Here is a 25339-nt window from a genome sequence, read left to right as displayed (position 1 = left end):
TGAACCAATTTTTTAATCATTCTATGCCTCTGTTTTCTTATCTATTAAAATGGGAATGTGGATTGCTACCTTACATTGACTGGTTATGAAAATAAAAAGAAGAATGCATTTGAATTACTTAGAACTATATCTGGCACATAAAAATCAATATGATCTATAATTATAAGACTTTGCTTTTAATTTGGATAAACAGCTCCCATAATATAGAATGAAATATGTTGATTTCTTTGGTTAAAATGGGATCTTTATTCAATTTACAAAATAAAAACTTTTGAATACAAATTTTCAGAAATAATGCTGTTGCAAAACACAGTTTACATATAATTATGTACCCAACTGAAGGATGTGCTGTTTTTCTCATTTCACTTCTTCTTAATAGTCAAGAACTGGTACATATAATTAGCTGTTAGGCATGTGCCAATTATGCAGCTGCTTATGTGTATTAGTCAGGTGTAGCATACCTTAAATATTAATTCTCTGAATTTGAAGGAATTATATGAATTTTCTGCTCTTCAGATAATGGGCATAAAATAGTTTCTCTACTCACCAATGATTTAATCTTTTTTAGAATTGTGCATATTTTGTAGTTATGAGGATCATGACATTAACTGTGGTATAGCTTTGGTTTTGGAGTTGAGCATAAATATTCTCATCTATTTCATACTTCAGGATGCCAGGAGAGCATTAGTGAAGATGTAGTTCAAAAATGATAAACATACACTTCTAGCTCTGTTTACTTCTAAACATTTAATAATATAATGAGGGTTTTTTTAAGATTAAAAAATGAGTGAGTTCTTTTACCATGAACATTGCAATAATAGCTAGTCTTGGTATTGTTACCTTTTCCCCAAGGAGAATGAAGTGGAAATGTATTTTGATTGGTGGAATCACCTGTAGGAAAGCTTGAACTGTAAAAACTGAGGACTGTCAAGTTCCTCATATCAAAACAAAAGTGGCAAATTAGAGGTAACTGCAGCACTAGCAGTAGGAACAGATTGCATTATAAATCATCATATCATTGACAGACAATTACATTCAGAACTTTCCAGGCATGAGGTGATACAATGTCCACCAATAAAAGTTATTCGAGCCAAAAGCACAGTGAGGATTTGAACATAAGGAAGTTACTTCTGGGTGAGTTGCTGGATTTACTTCTCCTATTATCTTCCCCCCCACACATCTTCTGTGGAATCATGAAAATTAAAGATAGGAAACACCTATTAGCACTCATTGAATATGCTCTCCTGCTCATTCAGAAGCAATTCAAATGTAATATATTACTCTCTTAGGAGGGGGATAAAAATATGAAAAGAAGGCAGAGAAGTAGTTCTCTTGGAGCTGATGAAAAAATTGCTCTTCATTTTTTTCTTCCATTTATGACACAACATTTACAACTATATATAAATTATATATATTCTAAAACATTTTAGTAAAATATTAAATCAGTATTTTTGATAAATTAAATGTTTGTATGACATTTAATTTGCACACAATGACTTCATCAGTGCATGTTCAATCACAAGATTGAGCTTAGTAAATTGAAGAGATGGCATTGTCTGTCCCTGAAAGGAAAACACATATCAGTGTTTCTTATATATGAGACAGTTTAACCCAAGATGCAAATCATCTCAAGGGATAGTTGACAAGGTTTACATAATGTTTACAAAGTTACAAAGTTTACGTAAACATTTTGTTTTCTCAATAGTAATATTCATGTGGCAATATTTTGGCCTTAAACTAATAAATTCATTCGTTTATATAAATTGCTACCAATAACCCAAATAAATTGAGGACAGTTTAAATTATTGTTAGAACTATAACTATTAAGATCGTTTTGTTTATTTCCCTTGAAGTTTTGGGAACCACTCAGCCTAGCTCTACTGCACTCAAAATAGGAAGCATTCAGATAACAGCCTACCTTGTATTAGGGTCATTTATATACCTGTGGATTTCCCTTGAGGTCTGAGATTCTGAAAGAGAGATACAATGTTTTACTGAGTCTTTTCAATTCTTCCAGTAGGTCCGAATAGATACTTTGCTTCTGCTTTATGTGAAACATGTATTTGTGCAGTGTGTGTGTATGTATGTGTGTATGTGTATTCATGCGGCAAATTTTAGTTTTGTTAGGTCTTCCACTGAAAATTGGCTTTGTCACCTAGTTTTGGTAAAATACAAATTGTTTTACCTAATGTGAGAGAACCAGATGCAATAAATATAATCCTTCCCCCTAGTTTTGTCAAGTGGATAAACCAAAAGAAGCTGCTCAAAGGGAGCTAGTCTGAATTGAACTCTGTTTTTGTCTTTAAAAATATCCCATTTCTTATAAATACATCTCAGTTTCCATAGTTGCTATAATTAAAGATAATTAGAAATATTGAAATTTTTTTGGCTGCACCATCAGCATACAGAATTTATAGGTCAGGGATCAAACCTCTACCACATCAGTGACCCAAGCCGCTGCAGGGACAATGACAGATCTTTAACCTACTGAGCCCAAGGGAACTCCAAGAATATTGAATTTTAAAATGGTGTCCAATATTCTAAATTAATTCACCTCAAAAATATATCAATTATTTCATGCCTTTTAATTGATCTTTTCTGGTTTATAGGAGAATTCTCTGACATGACTACAACCTGATCTAGGATTATGTTTTTCAGGTAAAGACCTTTTCAAGGTGAACTTAGAATTTATATTGGTTTGTTGAATATATTTTTAGGGTTTTTATGCAGAATGAAAATCAGTACAAACATTCGTCAGTCTTATCCAAAGAGAAAGCCTCTATTACCAAATTCTGAAATTTAAATAAATGTCTTGCAGATTCCAAGAATAACCCTATAATCTAGCTTTACAATCATTGTTGAGACATTCATAAAAAGAGGCATTTTTTAAAGGCTGCTTGAAAATATACAAACATTCAGGAGGCTGTTGTTTTAGAATGCCTTTGATTTTGGAAAGGAGTTGTTTTTTCACCCTGAAAATTGTGGCTCATTGCAAACTGAAACTCACTCAATAGAATTGATTTGGAACACAAAATGCTATGTAATTTTCAATATATCCATGTTACATAAGTGCAGAAGGCTGCATAATTTTACATTACATGGATTGAGGATTGGGGATTTGTGTTTTGTTTCTGCTTCAACAATTGCCTGTAAAAAAGATGATGAATAGTGTGGTGGTTACAGGCTTTAATTTTTTGATTGAATGAAGGGATTGTATTTATAGAAGGTCATTCGGTTCCTATGGGGAAGGTTATTAATATAAGAAATTATGTGCTGAGGTAAACCACCTCGGTCAGACAGTGAAATTCATCATTCAAGACTTGTTTAGGGACATGTAAAATACACTGTAAATTGAGTGTCTCCCTTTCAAGGAGAGTAATGCTACAGCTCAGGAATTTTCAGAAAGTTATGATAAGAGTCTTGAGGATTAGTGACAATCAGAACACAGTTAATTTTTCCTTTATTTACCTGAAAATCAAATCCACATGAGTATATCTCTTTTCATTCTTGTTCTGCATATTTTGCTTGAAACATAGAGGGGAAAAAAACCGTCTATCCCTACCATCCTCAAGTAAAAGTTTAAAGTACACATCTTTAAATATTTGGGTTCATTACATCAAGACTTTTAAAGGCAAAGAATAAATAAATGAATACGTACAGTGTTTAGACATCAAACATATGTCCTTCTGAACAATAGCCTGTCAGTGTTGCTACTTGAAACAGAGTAGTTAAGAGTCACAGACAGCATATTATTTAGGTTTTTCTAGGGAGAAAATATCTTATGAGTTATATGAATGCTTAAGAAGTCAAAGAATTTTAAAGATATGACCTGACCTGTTGCTTTGAAAAATGAACTCCATGCTAGTTTTTAAATCTTAATAAGGAATCATAGGAATATATTATATACAGTTTTAAGTATTAATATTAACAGATTCTGACTTTGTATAGCCCCTCATGCCATCTAAAATTCTTTTAAACCTAATTATCTCATTTAAGACTCTTAACTACCTCCCCTGACATGCAAGAGGGGAGTAGATTACGCCCATATAAACACAAACACTTGCTTGTGGTTTTATAGTAAATACAGTGCTTTTTCCAGTGAAACATTCTGAAGACTATGCCTGCATGCAACCTGTGTAAATTAAATAATTCCAAATATTCAGTGCTTCCAATTAGCTGTAGCAATGTATGGAGTTCTGTGAATACCAAAATAATGTGTGGTTACATAACAGAATTTAAAATAAAAAATACTGAATGTTTTATTCAAAAACAGTTTTAAGAACCTACTACCCAATAGACACTTTGCACAGCAGTAGGACATCAAAGGGAAACAGGCCAAAACAAAACAAAACAAAACAAACTCCTAATAATTATTATACAGAGAAAGGGATATTACAAAATTATAGTTGATAGGAATGAAAAAGGAAAAGAATGAGGGTATAAGCCAATGATTTGGGTTTTGGATGGGTGATTTTAAGATGTGTGAAAGAATCTTAGAATATTAGTAAACATTTAAAAAAGCAGAATGAGGCATAGGAAAACAATTGGTTCTCCTATGAAGCAATAAATGTAGATGTCTTTGCTTACAGATGTATAGGAGATATATAAAGGTATGGTATCATATGAAGTGTCTCTGAAAAATAAGTAGTGAGAAGATAAGCTACTCAAGAGTGTAGACTTGAGAAATGCCAAAGTATAGGATGTTTCCAATGAGAAAGGCACATTCAAGGACACTGAAACGAAGAGAATTACTGTGGAGCAGAGAAATTTAACATTATGGAAGTACAGGGAAAGAAACAAGAATGATGACTCATTTGTTGTCAAGTGATAAGCATAACTGAGAAGTTAAGGAAGTTGAAAATAGAAGGCTCAGAATATTCTCTCCAAATATGCACTATAAAGAGAATCAGGTGAAAAACAGAGGGTTGAATGTACAAGTTGAGGTAGATTAATTATAGCTACGTTTATTTTACCATAACAAAAAAAAATCTTTAAATATTTTATAAAAGAAGTGACAAAACTATATAGTTATTAGATTTAAATGCATTGGGCATATTGGGAGTGTTTAGTGGTTTTATCATGATAATGTAGAAAACCTGGGCATCTACTTGATGCTTTTTCATGTAATATAATCTGCTTATGTTTTTCCCAAGAAATAAACATTGGTTAAAATGATAGCGATTATTTAAAAAAAACTGTTAAAACGGTAAATTAAGACACATTCTTTTATCTCTTTGCCTTAATAAAACTGAATTTGAAACTCTGTTTCTTGAGTTCCCATTGTGACTCAGCAGGTTAAGAACCTGACATAGTGTCCATGAGAATGTAGGTTTGGTCCCTGGCCTTGCTCAGTGGATTAAGGATCCAGCATTGCTGCAGGCTGCAGCATAGGACTCAGCTGCAGCTTGGATCCATTGCTGCTGTGGCTGTGGCATAGGCCTGCAGCTGCAGCTCTGATTCAATCCCTAGCCTGAGAACTCCCAAATGCCGCAGGTGTTGCCCTAAAAAGGAAAAAAAAAAAGTCTGTTTCTCTTGTGTTACCCTTTGCCACAAAAGAAGAATAGTAATAACATGGTATAAAACTCAGTTTAAGAATATAGTCTTAGTAAATTATAATGTATATGATTAGAAAAGTTGATGATAAAGAAACCTGTGGTTATAAGAAACAGAAACTCACTTATACCAGCGGAATTAAAATAGAGATCTTCTGAAATCCAAGGCATGAAACTTATCTAGTGGAACAGAGAGTGATAAATGAGGCAGCTTCTCTGTGCCTTTGTGTCCCTCACCCTGTCTGTCTGTGCCTCTCTGCATCTGTTTCTCTCTTTGTTTCTGCTTGGTATCTATGCACTTCTGGAAAAGTCTATTTACTTTCTCTTACTGTTTTGTCACAAGTTGTACATGGCTGCTGCAGGGTCCTTATATATTCCAACCATTCAAATTCAACTTTAATCACCGAGACTGTCTTTCCACTCTCCTAGCCTAAATTTCCATGAAAGCACAGGGGATGGGGGCAGAATTCATCTTTGAACATAGCTAGGTGCAGCAGTTTTCACATAAGACACTAATCATCTCAGATTTTGCTTGTTTGGATTTCTGAGGAGCACCACTTTCCTAGTGTACCAGGTCTGGAGGGAACAAGGTATGAGAGAGGGGTGAGTGTGCCCTATCCTTGGAATGTCCCTTCAGGGGATTGGTTATAACAGAAGAGACATCCTGAGAAGTATGCCACATAGCTAATACCAGAATGAAAATACGACACTTTAAATATGAAGAGTAGTTTATATAAATAAAAAGAATTATTACTCTTGGGGCATTTTAGTAAGGGACTATTTATGTCTTTTTACTTTGTATTGAAATTAAAATGGATCTTCTGGCAGATTCTATCTTACATATTTTCTGTTTATATTGGATTCGCACACCAAGTATTTTGTCACTTCTTTTCCGTAATCTTATTTTATACTGAATCACAATGAATAGCTATCATAAAAACAAATAGCACATAAACACATTTATTCGACCAGAGTCCTCTTGAGATGTCTTAATTTTCATCAAGAATGTCGTGATTAATGTTTCCGATTATGATAATCAAATAACTCATTAGTGATTATGTTTCAAAAAGGATTTAAAATATATGATGTTTTTAGAATCTGGTGAGTCATTTGACTCAGTCTGTTGAAAGCTGAGGAAAACTGAAAGGACAATTTTGAGCCTTAATATCATGCACTTGTGAAATATATGTAAGGCAAGTTTTCCCAACTCTTCATACAGCACATTCCCAAAGGTCTAGTTTCATGGCAGTTCATTTTAAAGTGCACTCTCGTTTATTTGTGAAGAATAAATTGAGCAAAAGTTGTTGCCTTGTCTAACTTGACATCAACATAAACCATCAAATGAGTGGATAAAGGTTTCAGAAAGTGAAGGGTATGTTTTATTAGTTAATGCTCAATATATGAAGCAGGCATTTGAAGTAAAAGAAAGTAGGTAGTGACTTTATTTTTCAAAGAAAATTTCATTCGCAAGAAGTTTCAGTTTAATGAGAAGCAGAAAATAAGGTTTTGTTATATTTCATGTGTACTTTGTATTGCTTGTTTAAAAGTTCATAAATATTTGCTGAATGTGCCCTTTATTAGGTGTATGTGTGCCTGGGTTTTCTGTCATCAGGCAAACTCCCCTTATTCTGTTCAGCTATTTATTTTAATAAGACTGTGGACAAATTTCTATACTTCTCCATGCTTTAGAGAGTTCACTAGGGAATAAGATTGGAAAGAATGCTTTGTATTTTGAGATGGTATGTACAATGTCAATTAGCTTAAAAGCACAACATACTGTTTGGTAAAGTTCAGTCAAGCCTTGTTCACAATCAGCCATTAATACAAAAGGGTCTGAACTGTGTGAATATTTTATGTATACAGTTGCAATACTTAGACCTACATTTGACTATATTCAAATGCATATTTATTATAGTATTTGCTTTTACTCATCAGACCCTCTATTTTTAACTGACATTATAGAATATCTGATTGCCCCTTTCAACCTCCCAGATTCTGAACTTTGCATATTTTCAGTTTCACAGAGAAAGGTGTATTTTATGACACATTTGGATATTTTAAGTAGATAGTTTTTTAAGATTTGGTTTTAAGTCCCTTCCGGGGCACGGTGGGAGGGGAATAGTGTTTCCTGTTAAATTGAATGACCATCTGGATTGAATGAACGAAGGCTCTAAATCCAGTCTGAGGTTGGGTCTTTGCTACTAGTTTCTTGCCTGGTAGTGATCTGGGCAACTTGTGAGAATTTTAATGAGCTGAGTTCACAGGCCCTCTTAAAGTTTGTAAGCCTATAATGTATAATATGGGATCAATAATATGGCTGAATTTTTCTTTACTTCAATTATATTATCAGGAATCAAGATAATTTCTACCCTATGTCATATAAATAAGATTAAAAAAAAATCATCCATCAGCCTCTAAACATTTGTTCTTGGGTCAGCCAGTCTCTGTGCTTTGATTTCCTTACTGATAACAGAGGTTAAGAAAAGAATCTCTAATGTCTCTTTCAACTCTAATATTCAACGAATGAGTCTATCAGATGTTGAAGTCACCCAAAGGGAAGGGGATTGCTACAAATCCTTACCTGCAAGTACAATTTTCAAGCCCAGATTCCAAGCTCTTAAAAGAGTTCCAGTGCCACAGAGGGAAATGAAAAAGAGACCTAATAGAACTTAAAAAGAGCAAAGGCTGAAAGAAAGGCAAAAAGGAATTCAGAGCTACTGAGCTCAGTGTCAGGAGTACAAATCATATTTACTCTGATTTCCTGTTTCTTTTGATGTTGAGTCTCAAAAGGCGGCAGCTACTTTATCTGGTTGCTTCCTTCTGCTTCTCTCTAAACACACACACACCCACCCACCCACCCACCCACCCACCCACACACACACACGAACACACACACCCACACACAAGTTCCTACTCCTTAAAGCTGGAGAAAAGTTAGATTTTATTTTTTAAATTGTTGCCGGACTATTTGGATTATTGCAGAACTTTAGACATTATAAACTTAATTTAAATATCTTTCCATTGTGATACACAAAAGCCAGCCCAAATTACTGTTGATGGTTTCATTCCCTGCTTATGTTAGGTCTCTTTGTAATCAAAATGGCAGAAAAAGATATGTAAATAGTCAAGTAGACTCTTTTTTTTTCTTTCATTGAAAGGTAATGAGAAAGTTTATTTATTCTTATCAGACGCTTATCATCTAAGGTTGAATAAAAAAAATCTTTATAAAAGAGCTTTAACATTGTAATAGAATACTAACAAAGTATAACAAAAAAACATGCTTCAATGGTATTGAATTTTAAGTTAAGTGGTAATAATTAGGCTTTCTATATATTTTTTCCTCTTTTCCAAAAACTATTTTTCTTAAATCATGTCTTTTCTTGATTTAGAAGTGGATTTCTGTTATCATTATTATTAATATGAAAATAAATATTTTATAAAATGTTCTTTATATATTATTTAATCGCTTTAAATATTGCCCGTTTCTTTTTCATTTCATAAACCAGCATAACTCTAAATTTGAAATTTATTTACTTACAGTAATATATTCATTTTAATAAAATTGTAGAACAAAAATACATTGTTTTTTGATGAGATATTATTCTGCATTCTTCTGAAAAATTCTACTGAGGAAAAAAACACAATGCAAAAATGGCACATTTAATCCTAATCTCTTCAGATATTATTTTTTTTGTTCCCTTTATTTTGAGATATTAACATATGTTGCTGAATACATTTGGGACATATGGAGAGTTCATCAAGATGACCATTTAATATTCTGCCAACTTTTGGAGGACAAGGATTATTTCTTACTTGTATTCTTTTAACCAAGTCATTAAAAAGTATTTGGCACATAGGAGGTTATTAAGAAATGTTTGTGAAGTGAATAAATGTTTTTATTTGGGAGAATTTTCACAAAAGATATAGCATTTAATGTTCTTCTTTGAGAGAAAATCAAATTTTCTTATTCAGAAAAGAAATGTTTCCCAGTTATGCTTCATACTTATTAATATATGTTTTCAAAATAGTTTTTCAATACAAGTTCCTATATCTATTTCTGGTTCATTTTCATACCTCTCGTCACCAGGGGAACAACCTCATAAGAATAAATCACAGAAGTGTTAGTGTTTTAGAGATTCATGTATGTTTTTCAGTTCCATGACCTGAGGATTAAAAAATAAACACTGCAGTGGTTTTGCTGAAGTTATACTAATTGGGAACTTTTAAATGTAATTCAAAAGATGAAGTCTATTAGCAGTGACTCATCTGCAGATATTTCCTTGTTTGTTAAAGTACATTCCTTTGGGAATTCTTGCCCCGAAACTATAAGAACCACCATTTTTAAGACTTTGAAAGTGAGCATGTTTCTCATGTGATTTTTTTTTTCCTAAAATACACAGTACTTCAATTTTAAAGATAGATTTTTAAAAACACTCTAGACTTTTAAACATTCACAGCTCGATAGTTTCCAGATTGCTGAAGAGTTTCCATCTAACATCACTATGATTGTTTTCTTAAGTTTGGCCTTAAATACTCTAAAATTATCTCAAAAGGCACTCAATGTACTAGTTCTTTTTCTGAAAAGAAAGTGAATGTATAGCCAATAAACATCAGACTTTTGATAGTGTTGTTTTTCTCTTTATGAATAAAATGATGCTTATGGAACATGAGAATTCAAAACTTTACTCTGGTTTTAATTAAAGACATGCATTTTCAAATCTATCAGCAAGACCAGAGCAAATAATTATATTGGAATCAACTGTAAAGTCTCAGCTCTCCTGTAGTCCCTTTAACAAATGTTACTTATATATACCATTTTATGAAGATCTAAATTTAGAGATTGATATTTGGAAAAACAAACCCTAACTTATGTTTTGGGGTAGCACATCTGATAATATCTCATGTAGGTATTGCATTTTTGACTTGGAGAGGTAGAAGAAATTCTCTTATCTCTTCCCATTTTACGGACAAAGAAACTGAGGCTGTGAAATGTCTTGGTCAGATGGTGTCAGAACAGGGACAAGTGCCAGCTGGCACTTTCATTGTATTCTGGAACATCCTTTTTACTGTAAATTATTACCTTAATGCATTTCCATTAAAATTTAAATATGGAGTTCCCGTTGCGGCTCAGTGGTTAACGAATCCGACTAAGAACCATGAGGTTGTGGGTTCGATCCCTGGCCTTGCTCTGTGGGTTAAGGATCCGGCGTTGCCGTGAGCTGTGGTGTAGGTTGTAGACGAGGCTTGATCCCGCGTTGCTGTGGCTCTGGCATAGGCCAGCGACTACAGCTCTGATTAGACCCCTAGCTTGGGAACCTCCATATGCCGCAGGAGCGGCCCAAGAAATGGCAAAAGGACAAAAAAAAAAATTAGATAATATACAATTTGCATAAATGAAATTTAAAGACAAAATTTGAAACACTCAGCTTACAAAAACACCTTAAAATTATGCATTCAGGGGCTAGTATTTGTTTGCTATTCAGTGCATACTATATAAAAAAAAAAGCATGTCTTTCTTTTCCCTCTCTGTTTGCTATTAAAAATATAGGTTTGCTGCTTCAAGGTCTGTTTTAGAAAACTTTCCAGTAAGAGAAGTCTAATAAACCACTGAACTTATTTAAGAATTTGCCTTGAAAGACACTATTCAAATAACAGGCACAGCCTTGAATTTTGAATTCACTTTAAAGCACGCTAGATTTGAATCTCTGAATTTATTACCTGATTTCTTTGACTGAAGGTTGACTTGCAGACTGTTGTGAAAGACTGGCATGCAGATAGCCAAGATTGATATTACATTAAAGTTTATTTGGGGAAAGCATTTTTTCATGCTATAAAGGCATAGTCCTACATTTGGAAATTATATTCAGTTCAGGTTTTTTTTAAAAAAATTCTCTATCATGAAAATTTCATGATATAATTTTAATTCTAGGTAAGATTATTTTCTAGAAATATTTCACCCTAAACTGAGATGCATTAGACGTTATACATGCTAATTTAGTGTAGTATTGTATGTGGTTTGTTTACAGCACATTAAAAGTTTATAAATAAATATATAATTTATAATTTATATAGTGCAGAGTGAAATCTTTTAGAAAAATATAGCACATGATGTAATACTAATAAAAGCAACTCTGTGTATAAAAATATTCCTTTACAAACAAATATATACAATCATATACATAAAAATATGCACCTTCATGAAACAGGAATTCCAAGCATGATGTGTCTGTTTGCATGTGTGCACACACATTAAGATCAGTTCACAAATTGCTGCCTCTGTAGAGGATAATATTTACGGGGTAGAAAGCCCATCACTGTATCTCTGGATTCACTTACATCTTAGACTCCTATAACTTTTCTATGTATCTTAATGCCACTTAGTAGAACATGTTATAAATTAATACCATTGTTTTCTAAGTTAGTTCTAGCTCTATGTGCTTGGTCCTTTTTCAGAACTCCCTGGAAATAATAACCAACTTAAAGAAGGCATTGACTTTTGTAAGCATTAATTACCTAGAGTGAAAATGAAACATCATTTTCCTTCCCTAAAGTTTTTCAATTCAGTCTAAAACATAACAGAAAGACTTCATTCTCAAATTCCCAGGGAACATTTCTGAAACAGAATCTCTCCCATTGTGTTTGAAATATTAAAATTATTTTTACTCTATTTTTGCTTGTGTGAGAAATTCTAATTTTTTTTCTCTTCAAGGTATATATACAACTAAATGATAAATATATGAAAAAAAGCCTCAGAGATTTTATTATAAAAATAATAAAATAAAACTAAATGAACAATAAAACAATGGTCTTGAATAAAACTGTATCATGAATAATCTTTATTGACCCTGGTACTGAAAGTGTCTGTTATTGTATTTCTTGGAATATGTTTGGACAGAACTTAGCATCTCTCCCTAGGTGTCTGTGGAGTTGTAAAGGCCTGCATCATCTGCATCCATTTATTTAAAATGCAGAATTAAGTTTCAGTGTGAAGTGCTGACTGACTGGCATTAATGAGGCTGTGCCCAAGCAACATAACTTGCAATCCTTTTGTAATTTAAATCTTCCAATGTCCTATCGTTCTTGTGAAATGGCTTTATAGTATGGTGATAATACAAGGAGGGGACCAATGAAGAAATTTTAAAGTATAGAACATTAGCGTTTGAAGTGTACTTTCTGAGGGTTTTGATTTCTATGTATGCCCATAATAAACGGGTCAAAAAAAGTGCATAAAACTATACAACATCCATGAACCACTTAAAGAAGATATTGTAATGTGCAGAGAGCAGTTACGATTTGTGGTCCTCATAAAGGTGGTTTTTCAGTGCTATTCCATGGTGAGTGATGACCTAAAATTGTATCCAGTTTATCTATATTAAGTTAGAGGGCTTAGTAGTAATTGCTTATAGAGAAATTTATAACTGGATGTGGGAAAATATATGGGCTTATTCATGTATTTATTTATTTAGCAAAATTGAGTTCATGCTCATGTACCCAGCACATGGTACATTCAATGTTCAGTGCACGGAGGTCTGCTCTGTTTCATACATTTAGAGGGAAGCTGTTGAATAATTTTGACAAAGGATGCTGTTAATTCTTAATTGAATTTCCAAATTTTCTACAAGACTATAGAATTATTTTTCCTTTCTTCCCACTCTTGTTAAACATTGTATTGACAAAAGAATATAAAATTGAGCCCAAGTAGTCCCTTCAAAAACTGAATCCTTCTTTTGGGAATATATCTTTGACTTTATCTCTAGTTTTGCATTTCTGAATTGTCCATTAAGTAAAGCCTTGAAAGCCATTGCGTAGACATAGATGGAAAACCAAGCATTCTCAGGAAATGAATAGAGTTGCTAAATCTTTATAATAACCAAAGATATTTATGGAGAAAGATTGCTCTCAAATATCACTTGAGCAATAACACAGTGAGAGAAAGCCATTTCTTGGCTATGGTACTTGGCACCTATACTTTTTATTAAATTGTTACAATTGTTTGAAAAATGTCAGCCAGCCTATTATAGAGACCATTAAACTTTGCAATAGCATATGAAAAAAGAATTCCTAAAGAAAGTAAATAAAGGTTTCATCTGATACTTCAACTTGAACAACTTACTGAATTTCATCAGATGTTAATTCCACATTCTTAGATTTTTTTCTAGTCCTCTTTTTACTTATATTTGTTAAGATTTTATTATGTTGTTATAAAGTAGTCCTTATATTTTAACCATTTTGGAATAAATGGGTTACATTTAGTGTATTATAAAACAGTAGATGTAGGTAAATACTATACTAATACTTTAAAAGTGACCTCCTTGCAACAACAAAGTGCCCAATAAGAAATATATCGTTTTATCTGTTAATTTCACTTGATCAGAGGGAATCATAATTGAGAGAAGCCAACTGATCTATTTAATGACCTGTGCCGAAAGACTATATATATATAAAATCAGCTTTTGTTTTCTTATAAATCCTACATGGAAGAGTCAACTTCCTGTTCATTGAGCAGTAGTGGCTTCCTTCATCTGTCTAGTATCTGAAAATCTGAAGAAAAAAGTAGAAAGGCTCAATGGGACAGAAGAGAAAGAAAGTGCTATTGAGGAAGAAAGGAGAGGGAGCACATTTGGGACATCAAGAAGGGAGAAGAAAGACTATCTCTGCACTGAAAGGAAATATGAGATGGGAATTGTGAGAAGCATAGAAGAGAATTTACACACAATGCGAAGGGCTCTTGGTCAGTTCAGAGAGTTTTAAAGCAGAAACCAGTCAACTTGCATATGTAAGGAGTCTGATGCCCTGAAAAAAACAGGGGGATGAATCTGGCAGTCTCCTAGTTGTTGCAGTGCCCAGAAGTTGAACAGGAGCTTATTTGTTCAAATATACAGCAGGTAAATTTAAATTTATCCGTTTATGCAACATATTACCATGAGGAAGTTGCTTCCTGCTATGGATTACTAAGGCTTCAGTTGGAAAAACAGAGCATGATGACTAAACCGACTGCACTGTTTATGGTTTTTATTACAGGTACTTTCAAACTATGAGACTAATGTACTTTGTTTTTGTGTTAACATTTATGATACAAAATGCAGGTCATGGGAATGCTAATTGTGCAATTTTGTGACCAATATGTCTATTGGGGAGAAAAAAAAAATAAAAGAAAAACACCTAAAGTAATTACTACCCAGGGAGTGAGTAGTCAAAATAATCTAGGTGAATATAAGTCATGGTAAAAGTCTTGGATTTATTCATTTATTCTTTCATTTCACTTAAAATGTTCAATTAGAGGTTCCCATAGTGGTTCAGTGGGTTAAGAAACCAACACTGTATACTTGAGGATGTGGGTTCCATCCCGGGCCTTGCTCAGTCAGTTAAGGTTCTGGTGTTGCCTTGAGCTTCAGTGTAGATCATAGATGCAGTTTGGATCCCTCATTGCTGTGGCTGTGGCATAGGCTGGCAGCTACAGCTCCGATTTTTACCCCTAGCCTGGGACCTTCCATATTTCAATTAAAATATTTGTAAAACACCTGGTAGTGCTGCAGGCATTGTACTACATCCTGGAGATCATTTGTCAACAGGAGCATCACATTCCCTCACAGAGTGAAAGCAAGCAAAACATATTTAGAGGAAGTAGAGAAAGACCTTTCAGCTTTAAGACCAAAGAAGGAAAACCCGTAACATTCTCTTCGGGCTAGTGAAAAGAGGAGGGTTATTCCTGAGCCCAATCAGAAGGGACCATCTCCCACATGGAAACTTTACTTCTGAAGATGCACAATTTCAGGATTTTACGGTTTATAAAGCCCTTTCATAACCATTATCTACAATCCTATTGAGATGGCTGAAGCAGATTTTTTTAATAAAGCTGTGCTAATCCTTTCGCTCTGTGCTTACTCATTTGAAAAACTCAGTAAAAGTAAAGAGAAATGAGAAATGAAACTATGTTCCTTGAACCCAGAATTAAATAAAACATGTTAATATTCTATCTCCAATTTTTAAGGGAAAAAAATCCTTTTTTTTAAAGAGAAGTAAAACAAATTTGTTTTGTTTTGTTTTTACAAACTAGACAAGCAGACTCCCTGTGCACTACTAGTATAGTTGATATTCCTTTTAAATCCATTAACAGTCTATCATTTTCCCTTATTCTACCTAGGTCATCTCTACCCTGAAACTGATATATTTTCCGGCCATCTATATTTCCATGATTTATTTGGTGTTTACATGGTATTTGTTTTTTAATTCACTATACTACATTTTCATTTTAAATCAAAAATATGTATTATCTAAGTAGTATGTGTTCACACATCTTTTTTATCATATTTTTTCTTTTTGATTTTTTTTTGTGTTTTTATTTCCCCAATACATTTTTTTCTACTGTACAGCATAGTGAACCTGTTACACATACATGTATACATTCTTTTTTCTCCCATTATCATGCTCAGTCATAAGTGATTAGACAGTTCTCAGTGCTAAAAAGCAGCATCTCAGTGCTAATCCATTCCAAAGGCAATAGTTTGCATCCATTAACCCCAAGCTCCCAATCCATCCTACTCCCTCCCTCTCACCCCCAGGCAGCCACAAGCCTATTCTCCAAGTCCATGATTTTCTTTTCTGTGGAGAGGTTCATTTGTGCCTTATATTAGATTCCAGATATACGAAATATCATATGGTTTTCATCTTTCTCTTTCTGACTGACTTCACTCAGTGTGAGAGTCTCTAGTTTCATCCATGTTGCTGCAAATGGCATTATTTTGTTCTTTTTTATGGCTGAGTAGTATTCCATTGTGTATATATACACCACATCTTCCTAATCCAATCATGTGTCGATGGACATTTGGGTTGATTCCATGTCTTGGCTATTGTGAATAGAGCTGCAATGAACATGCAGGTGCATGTGTCTTTTTCAAGGAAAGTTTTGTCCAGATATATACCAAAGAGTGGAATTGCTGGGTCATATGGTAGTCCTATGTATAGTTTTCTAAGGTACTTTCATTTTGGTTTCCATAGTGGTTGTACCAGTTTACAATCCCACCAATAGTGCAGGAGGGTTCCCTTTTCTACATACCTCTTCCAGAATTTGTTATTTGTGCACTTCTTAATGACGGCCATTCTGACTGGTGTGGGGTGGTATCTCATGGTGTTCACACATCTTGATGAGTGATTTAGCTTTGCTTTCCAATTATATTCAATGACGACAAGAAAATAAGCCAATAGAGGACTCATAGATGACAGTAGAGAGAGGCAGGAGTTACAATCTCAAGTTTTGAGACAGATAGGTTTCAGGACAATAAATGTTTGGAACAAATTTTTAGAAATAAGAATCTACACTATGAATCTCTTAAAATGGAATTGAATCAGTTTCCTGAAATACATTCAAAAATATGTGGTTTGAAGTAAGCATGTTTAAGAATGATCTAAGAAATCTGCTTATAAATAGGAAGTCGCTCATGTATCTGCTTGAGAAAAATATGTTAGAATAAGAAACCCACTGGAGAATGCCATCAGAAAATGTACTTTCAGAGAAAGTAATCAAACTTTGTGTTTTCCAAGCTTTTCAGTTTAAAAAATAACAATAACAAAATTGAGCAGTTAAATGATTCCACAAGAAAAGCATGAGAGATAAAAAGACAACAAGTGTGTGGTGGCCTGGAGAGTGAGTGACATAAATGCGTCCAGAAGGAAGGGGTTTTCAGTTTTGTCAAGTGTGATGAGGACTGAGCATTGCCCTTTGAGTTACCATCATTGGTGATCATGAAAGAGCACTTTCAATGGAAAGGGTTAGTAAAAACGTGACACACCTGGGCTCTCCAAAGGTGTGACTAGAGAGGTTGAAGATACCAAGGGTAGACATTTCTTTAAAGTAGATTCTTTTCTGTAAAATGTGAATTTTTTATTAACTTGTAGAACTTTTGAATTAAAAATTTAAGAACGTTTAGCAATTCTTCATGAAAGCAATTCCTAGTTTCATAAAATGGGTAGGAATAACATTTTCAGTGGGAGGTTTTAACAAAAGGAATTGTTATTTAATGAAACCTGTAGTGCAAAAATATAAGGCGATTGCCTCTATAATGACTGCACAAAATTTATAATAGCACCGTTGATTTTTTGCAAACAACCTTGATTTGGAAAAGGTGGGAGGAGTAAGAGAATAAGAGGGCACATTGCTGCTACTACAGAGTTGGGTGGAAAATATAAAGAACCCCCTTTGCAGCCTAACACCTGTGTCTTATTTATGGTTATGTGATTTTTCATGAAACTTTTGTTGCTTTTGCTACTGTGTTATTCTCTTGATATTTTAGCTATGAAACACTTCCTTAAGAATTTGTGCCAAAAATCAAAGAGCTAATCTTTCTGGTAATGAGGCAAGTTTGCGTATATTTTATTTTATTTTTTTCTTTTTAGGTCTGCACCAGTGTCATATGGAAGTTCCCAGGCTAGGAGTCTAATTGGACCTGCAGCTGCTGGCCTAGGCCACAGACACAGGGATGCCAGGTATAGGCACCTATGCTTGTAGCAAGGCTGGATCCTTATCTCACTGAGCAAGACCAGGGACTGAACCCACATCCTTGTGGATTCTATTTGGGTCCTTAACATGCTGAGCCACAACAGGAACCTATGTCTAGGTATTTTTATGGCTAGTGAATGACATTTTCTCAGGAACTCTGATGGGTGTTTAAGAGAGGCAAGAGTTATCCACATAATAAAATAGAGACTATTAAATGGAAAACGTCAAATAGAATTTAAAGTACAAATCCAATGTATTTATAATGATCTCCATTTAATATGATTGTTATTAGTGAGGTCTGGATCTCTTAGATTTGGTTTACCTATGAATCCTTCAGTATTTAATCTGGTTTAGTAAATCCATCTTGACAATAATCTGTTATTCATATCAAATTTGGCAAATGGCAAAAATTTTTAGTGGGTGAAATCTCAAGACTTCTATAATACATCTTCTTTCTATTTTCAGCTGCAACTCCCTCTGAAATAGAAACTTGTTAGGAAGAATTCATAGCAATTAAATTGTTTTTCCCTTAAGAACTTGTTTCTTAAAGTTTGGGCTATTAATATTTGATCTCAAAATATTGTTGATAGTGTTACTTTTTCTTTCTTTTTCTGTTCTGATTCATAGATTTGTAATCTCCAGAGGCTATTTACATACAAACACTCAAAAATTTTAAAAAGTGATGAAATAACAGTGAATGAAACTTTTTCTTGGATGCCATTCACCATTCTATAAACAGAGGCTGCTCCGGGATTAGACACTGGAGAGGCATAGAGGTGAAATACTGCTTAGATGGAGAGGTTTACCCGGGTATGAGTTATATTGCAAATGCATTCATTTTGCTTATATTGTATTTACTATCTTAATGAGGTAGAGAAGGAACGATGCTATCAGCTTACCTTTGGGCCTCAATGGATATAAAGCACCATTCCATTCTTTGGTCCTTATCCCTTATATTATGTCCAATTCTATAACTTCTCATTACTGGATCTACTGTTAGATTTCATGCACTAGTAGCTTTTGTCCCTATCCTCATGTCATATATCACGCAATCCAAGGTTGAAGCCCTACTGAACTACTTGCAGCTCACAGGCCAGATCCCTAGAATTCATGTCATCTAGCCTGGCAAACACTGCCTGTTTTGTCCTGAATGGCTGGTCATGATTACCATGTTGGCCCCTCTTCCAAAACTCTGCTCATGTATCCAAACCAGGAGTCTCATGGTTCTCTCTTTTCCTTCCCTTATCATCTTGTGCCTACATTTTCCCATGGCATTTTCACATATCACAGGGGTTCTTTGTTTCCAATTATGGCTTGCTTACTACTGTGAGACTGTTGCAGATGTGAAATGCCAGAGCTTGGTGAAATAATAAAATCCTGATACACAGCCTGCACTCAGCAAATATCTGACTAGCCAACAAATGAACAAACAAACAGGCTAGAATATGTGAATGAATATGCAAGTGAATGAATCCCTCAAGGAAGACATGGCAGTGTGGCAATAGCCCAGGTCTTAGCACCTAGGAGTGCTTTTACTGGGCAAATCCCTGCACAGAGGGCGTTGACTATATCTGAACCACAGCCTTCCCCATTTGTTTAAGAAGAATTATATTTTCTACCTCTCTCTTCAGAGGTTTCTTGTAGATCATTCATAAAATCTTACATGTATAGGTAGAAAGTGTTATGCAAATATGAGATTTTTTTTTCAGGTTCAGAGGCATTATAACATGGCCATGAATAAAATATAATTTAATACATGATGGGTTAAATAAGGAAAAGGATGTACAAATGCTAAGGAGCAAGAACCAGATTGAAAGAGCAAGGCCCACATTTGCTACAGTGTCCTGAGGCCAGAAGAGAAATAACTTTAACCCAGGAATTCTAAACTCTGGCTCTATACTAGTATCACCGGGGTACTTCACAGATGCTTTTGCCTGAGCTCTAATTTATCCGGGGTAAGGTGGGGTTCAGTCATTGATCCTTTTTAAAGCTCCCTGTGTGATTCTAATATATAGTCAAAATGAGAGCCACTGCTGGGCCACAGGAATTGTAGAAGTGTTTCTAGGGAGAAAAACTGCATAATGCATGAGATGTTTTAAAAAGATTAATCAGCATGAATAGATATGAGAGGCGGCTAGGAACAGGAACTGAGTGAGATACTAAAAGGTCTAGGGCCATCATAGATGAAAACTACTGTTTCAAGGCCTAAACTTTTGTGTGTGTATGAAAACTAAGGAAGCTGCTGTGGTTAAAATATAAAGACCGGCCTTCATCTTTAACAGTGAAGCTGTTCAGACCAACTTAGGCACATTCCAAGAATTGATGCTGGCAGAGCAACATTTTACAAACTACACCTAACTCCTTTAGGTTGCAAGCAGAGGTTAGATGTAATCACCAATTTTTTTCATTTCCCGTGAAGGGTTCCCAGAGGAGATAGGTTTTGAACAGGGTTGAAGTGATATTGTTTGTAGAGAGGACTGGTATATAATAATTTTTTCCTGCCAAAAGTTTTCAGATATGGGTTTGTGTTTCAGAATCGCAATTTCCTAGTCAACCATATTGTTATATTTCTTAAACAAAAATGAATGAGATGATTAAGAGTTGAGATTTTTAGAATGTAATGAAGGATATTCAAAATTATTTTTAGAATTTTGCCCCTTTTCTGGGTTTAAAGTTATTTAAAATAAGAAAGTTTTTAAAAAATGTAATGTGAGTGTTTGAAAATATATTTAAATATACAAAATGGTGGTCTTGAGATGAAAATACACTGACCTAAACTATACTAAACCCTAAAACACACTTGCTTTTTAAAAACATCTTGGATAGTAATTTTCTAACATTGTTCTCTGGGTTGGGAAAAGTAAAATATCATTAGTGAACTAGAAATGTGGAAGTTTGAAAAATATGATTTTCTTACTGTTGTCATAAAAATCTGGCATATTTTGTAGTCTTACGGGAGAAGAAAGATTTTATACCAGTGATGAGCCCTTTTGGGAGACATGAGAGTATCTTTTATTAAAGTAGAAACCTAAGAAACTCCACAGTTATGTTTAATAAACAGCCAAGCAGCAATACTTATAAACATACCTCACCTTGAATCTAATAAGAGATTTAGGAAAGAAGGAAGCTAGGATAACAAGAAGTGAATAATATCTTATTTTCACATAAAACAACTCTTGTGAGGAATATGGAAAACAATCATTTTCATATTTTCCTGGAGAAAGGCCAAACTATAATTTAATAACTTATGTTTTCCAATTCACATCCATTGCCAGGTGAATAATTTTAGTTAAGCTTTTGAAAACAATATTTTATATTTGCCACAGGAAAAAAAGTGAAGGCATATTTTAAGACCTTAAACTTTCAGGTTTTGAGTTTTATCTATTTCAAACACATCAGTTGTAAAGGGCAAGCATAAGATAGATAAAGTACAGGGCATTGTCCCCAAAAGCTGAGTAAACAGCTCAACTTGGGCAAAAATATATTTTTAATGCATTTTCCTCATCTGTAAGTGGGGATAATAATAATATCTACATCACAGTTTAATAATATGCATATGATATATATCAGGCATTTGAATAAAGTCTCACACAAATAGTAGCACCATATAAGTTTTAGCTACTAAAATTGTGTAATAAGTAAATACTGCTTAAGAAAATAAAATAATTACAGTCTAGATTTCTTTAGCTTTAGTTAAAACATTTTGACAATTTGCTTGTGCTGGGGCTATTTTAAAAATATTTTTGGTAAAGGCTCAATATTAATGCATGCACCTGACCTAGACCTTGTTAGTTTACAGGGTACTCCTTTATTAGACACTTAGCAAGCAACCATGTCTCTCAACAGACACTCTTAATGTGGAGTAGTTTGTCACAATTATTTGGTAATCTCTTTCAGTGTAACTCACACAGCAAAAGTGACAATATTCCTGTCACTCCTAAGAAATGTCCCAGCTCTACGGGGTTCCACAATCAGGAGAATGAAGAAGGCCATTACGAGGTATGCCAAAACTCTACAGACACCATGTTAGTACTGAGCAGTTTGCTTTTTCCTGGTGATTTTAAATACTCTAAGTTAACTGCTAAAAATATTTTCTTTGCTGACTTATTTTGCAGTCATATTTTTATAGTAGTATCTTTTTAAAACAACTTTAAATAAACAATTTTAGAAGAAAAAGGAAACAATAATCTTTTTCCTTTTTGGTAAAGGTCAAACTATTAAACATAATATTCTTATCATTGAATGCAATGCTGATTTTTACCAATTTTAGACATATTATGAGCAACTTTATTTTTAAAAGTCCTGAATTAATTCATTTTTATTAGTTGAGCTAAAAAATGCTCTATTTGTTGATTGCTTCATCCCCTATACTCAAAGAAAACAATGCTGCTTAATAAGAATGGGTAAATTGGAATTTTCATTAATCTTTTATTTTTCTTTGCTGCTTTTTCTCACCTTGATCCTTTATTTTCATATATGTTTGAATTTAAAATAAGAAGCATTTTCCTTTTTCTTAATGAATTGATCCACTGTATAAGGTACATATTTTTTCTTTTTTTAAAGAAAAATTTGGATGGATTTTGGGACAGCTCTTCTAGTATCAATTATTACAATATGGGTAGATGTAGAAGTCTATTATCTTTCATTTTATTTAAAAATTATAAGATACATAATGAGAAATTTACCATTTTAATCATTTTTATGTGTACAGTTCAATAGTGCTAAGTGTGTTTACATCATTCAATAAAATGTCTGCATTTTTAATGAACTGTTTCAATAGTTAACTCTAAAGTTAATACACACATCTTTGTTTAACCTACATCATATGGTCATGACATAGACTGTGGATAGATGATGGATAGATAATATGTATGAGCATATATGTATGTATGTGTGCTGTTGTGTTCATGTGTATTCTATTTGTCATTGAGGCTACGCTTTGCCCCGCTCCCCCATACAATTAGAGGTATTGAAAACATTTTGATTATTATTAGCAGTAAATACTTTTTTTTTTTTACCAATTAAAGAAATCAATCCTTGTCAAAAGTCTGGGTATAATGTAGGTCAGAGAAACTGCTTTGATTAATAGAAATTTGACTGAGTAAGCAACTTCTTTTTGGACAAACCATTAATTGAGATGGAAAAGCGATAAAGTGCCATTTAGGGCATCTTATCCCCTAATTCTTTCTCCACATATTTTTCTTCTTTTTCTTTGTGTGGATCTATTTTAGGAACATTTTTCTAAGCTACAACATATATTCTTCTTTCTCTTTTGCTTTTATTTTCTTTATCTTTCTCTCTTTCTCCAAATTCTTAATCACTTGAGAGAGTCGAGTGAAAATAATTTTTAACCCTTTGATTTTTTTAGCCTCACTATGTTTGTGTCAAGTGTCTAAAGTGTCTAGAACCAGGAATTTGTCCTATTACTCACCCTATTTCATTAAATAATAACATGAAAAATCTTAGTGGCAGAAATAAATGTTTCATAAACAAAGACTGATGTAAATTTTTAAAAAGCTCACTCACAGGAGTTTCCATCGTGGCTCAGCAGTTAACAAATCCGACTAGGAACCATGAGGTTGCGTGTTCAATCCTTGGCCTAGCTCAGTGGGTTAAGGATCTGGTGTTGCTGTGAGCTATGGTGTAGGTTGCAGACGTGGCTCGGATCCTGCGTTGCTGTGGCTGTGGCGTAGGCCGGTGGCTACAGCTCTGATTAGACCCCTGGCCTGGGAACCTCCATATGCCACGGGAGTGGCCCTAGAAATGGCAAAAAGACAAAAAAACCCAAAAAAAACCCTCACTCAGAATGTTCTGAAAGCCATTGAAATCCAAGTGGATTTCCAATTCCTAAGAATTATATTCATTTTCATAACATTTTATACCAGTATTTTTTTGAGCAAAGAATCCATATTCCCCAGAGAGCTCTTGGATTTACCCAAGGGAGTGAAATAGGGGAATTGTTAACTCGGGTTTTCTTATTCTTTTGTAGAGAATTTAAATGAGCTATAATTAAGATAATTTTTTATAAACTAGATTTTTTTTCTTCCCTAGATATGTATTAAGTCCCAAAGTACAAGAACACATGTGTGCAGGGTTTATTTGACTAAAGTTCTAGGGAACATTGACAAGAAAAAATTATACCCAAAGTTATGATGATGATTTATATTATGACTCCAATCATCAAAGAACAGTGAAAGTAAATCTACTGTGCTATGAACAAAGGAAAGAAGGAAAATTACTTTAGAAAACTTTTCTCTCACAAGTCTTCATTTAATCATCATACTCCAGGCCTATTGTTGTCTGAACAGTTTCAGGTTAGGCTATCTCTAAGGTCCTCTCTCTCTAGTGGTCTTATAATGCCATAAAAAATGATGATCCAGACAACTGACACTTTTGTAGCATGTCCTCTGCACCGATTTTTTTTCAAGGTCCTTATGTCTGTAATTAAGTCATCATTTACATTTTATCCTTGATCAGTTTAAATTGCTTTTGATCATAATATGCCTAATGACTTAAATATACTTTTTTTAAATACAAAGAGACAATCTCTGATGTTTCTTATAAAATAATATTTGAAGATAGGGATGCCACTATCTTTGGAGTTTATAAAGCATTTTGAGGGCAGTATTTCTGTATAAATGCTTAGTATACGTAGACCAATAACTAAGGGATGGTTTTAGCAACCAGTTCTTTAAAAGTTACTAATATAATATTGGTCTTCCTTGAGAATTAATATATAAGGGGAATTATGATATACAAAGTTGGTGCCTTCAACAGGCTGTTATTTTTTCTTCATAGCGAATAATGTGGTAAACATAGTAAATGTGTGTATATTCCTAATTTTCAATTTTCTCACAATTTATATTTTCCTTCTTTAATTGCCTTTCTTAAGTGAAAAAGTACATTTGTTCTTTTTATAAAACTATTCTGTTGTTCAAGTACAAAGTTGCTTTTTGTGTCAATTAATGTTTATTAATCTGAATGAAGTTATTAAGTACATACTGTGACATTAGTTACAAAATAAAACCAAGGCCGATATGACTGGCAAGTTTTTAATCACACTTAAATTATCACTCAACTTATCACTCCTAATTTAGATAAAACAATTATTGCTTACTTATAGAAAGAATGCTAATATCAGCTATTGGGCTATTTTTGTACCAGATTCTCATCTAAGCACTTTATAAGAACTACCAAATTTCATCTAATCTAAGATATTACTGAGTATAAAAAATGCTATAATTTCATGTACCACTAGGGAAAAAATGCTATTAAACTCTAATAAATGTTT

At 33.6% G+C, this 25339-nt stretch overlaps 1 protein-coding gene across 2 annotated transcripts in view; it reads left to right on the top strand.

Moving 5' to 3' along the window:
- The window catches only part of PCDH9 (protocadherin 9), a 941799-nt gene that overhangs the window by 338236 nt on the left and 578224 nt on the right, over positions 1-25339 (top strand). The window contains exon 3 of one of the 2 annotated variants that reach the window (XM_047755989.1): positions 21946-22047. The exons of the other annotated variant lie outside the window; for it this stretch is intronic. Coding sequence (XP_047611945.1) covers positions 21946-22047 — 102 coding nt within the window. The remainder of the gene's footprint in view (positions 1-21945; positions 22048-25339) is intronic. 2 annotated transcript variants of the gene reach the window in all.

This window comes from Phacochoerus africanus, chromosome 13 (assembly GCF_016906955.1).
Source record: "Phacochoerus africanus isolate WHEZ1 chromosome 13, ROS_Pafr_v1, whole genome shotgun sequence".
NCBI classification, from domain to species: domain Eukaryota; kingdom Metazoa; phylum Chordata; class Mammalia; order Artiodactyla; family Suidae; genus Phacochoerus; species Phacochoerus africanus.
The sequence above is the reverse complement of the archived record's forward strand: the minus strand, read 5'-3'. Positions and strand labels throughout refer to the sequence as shown.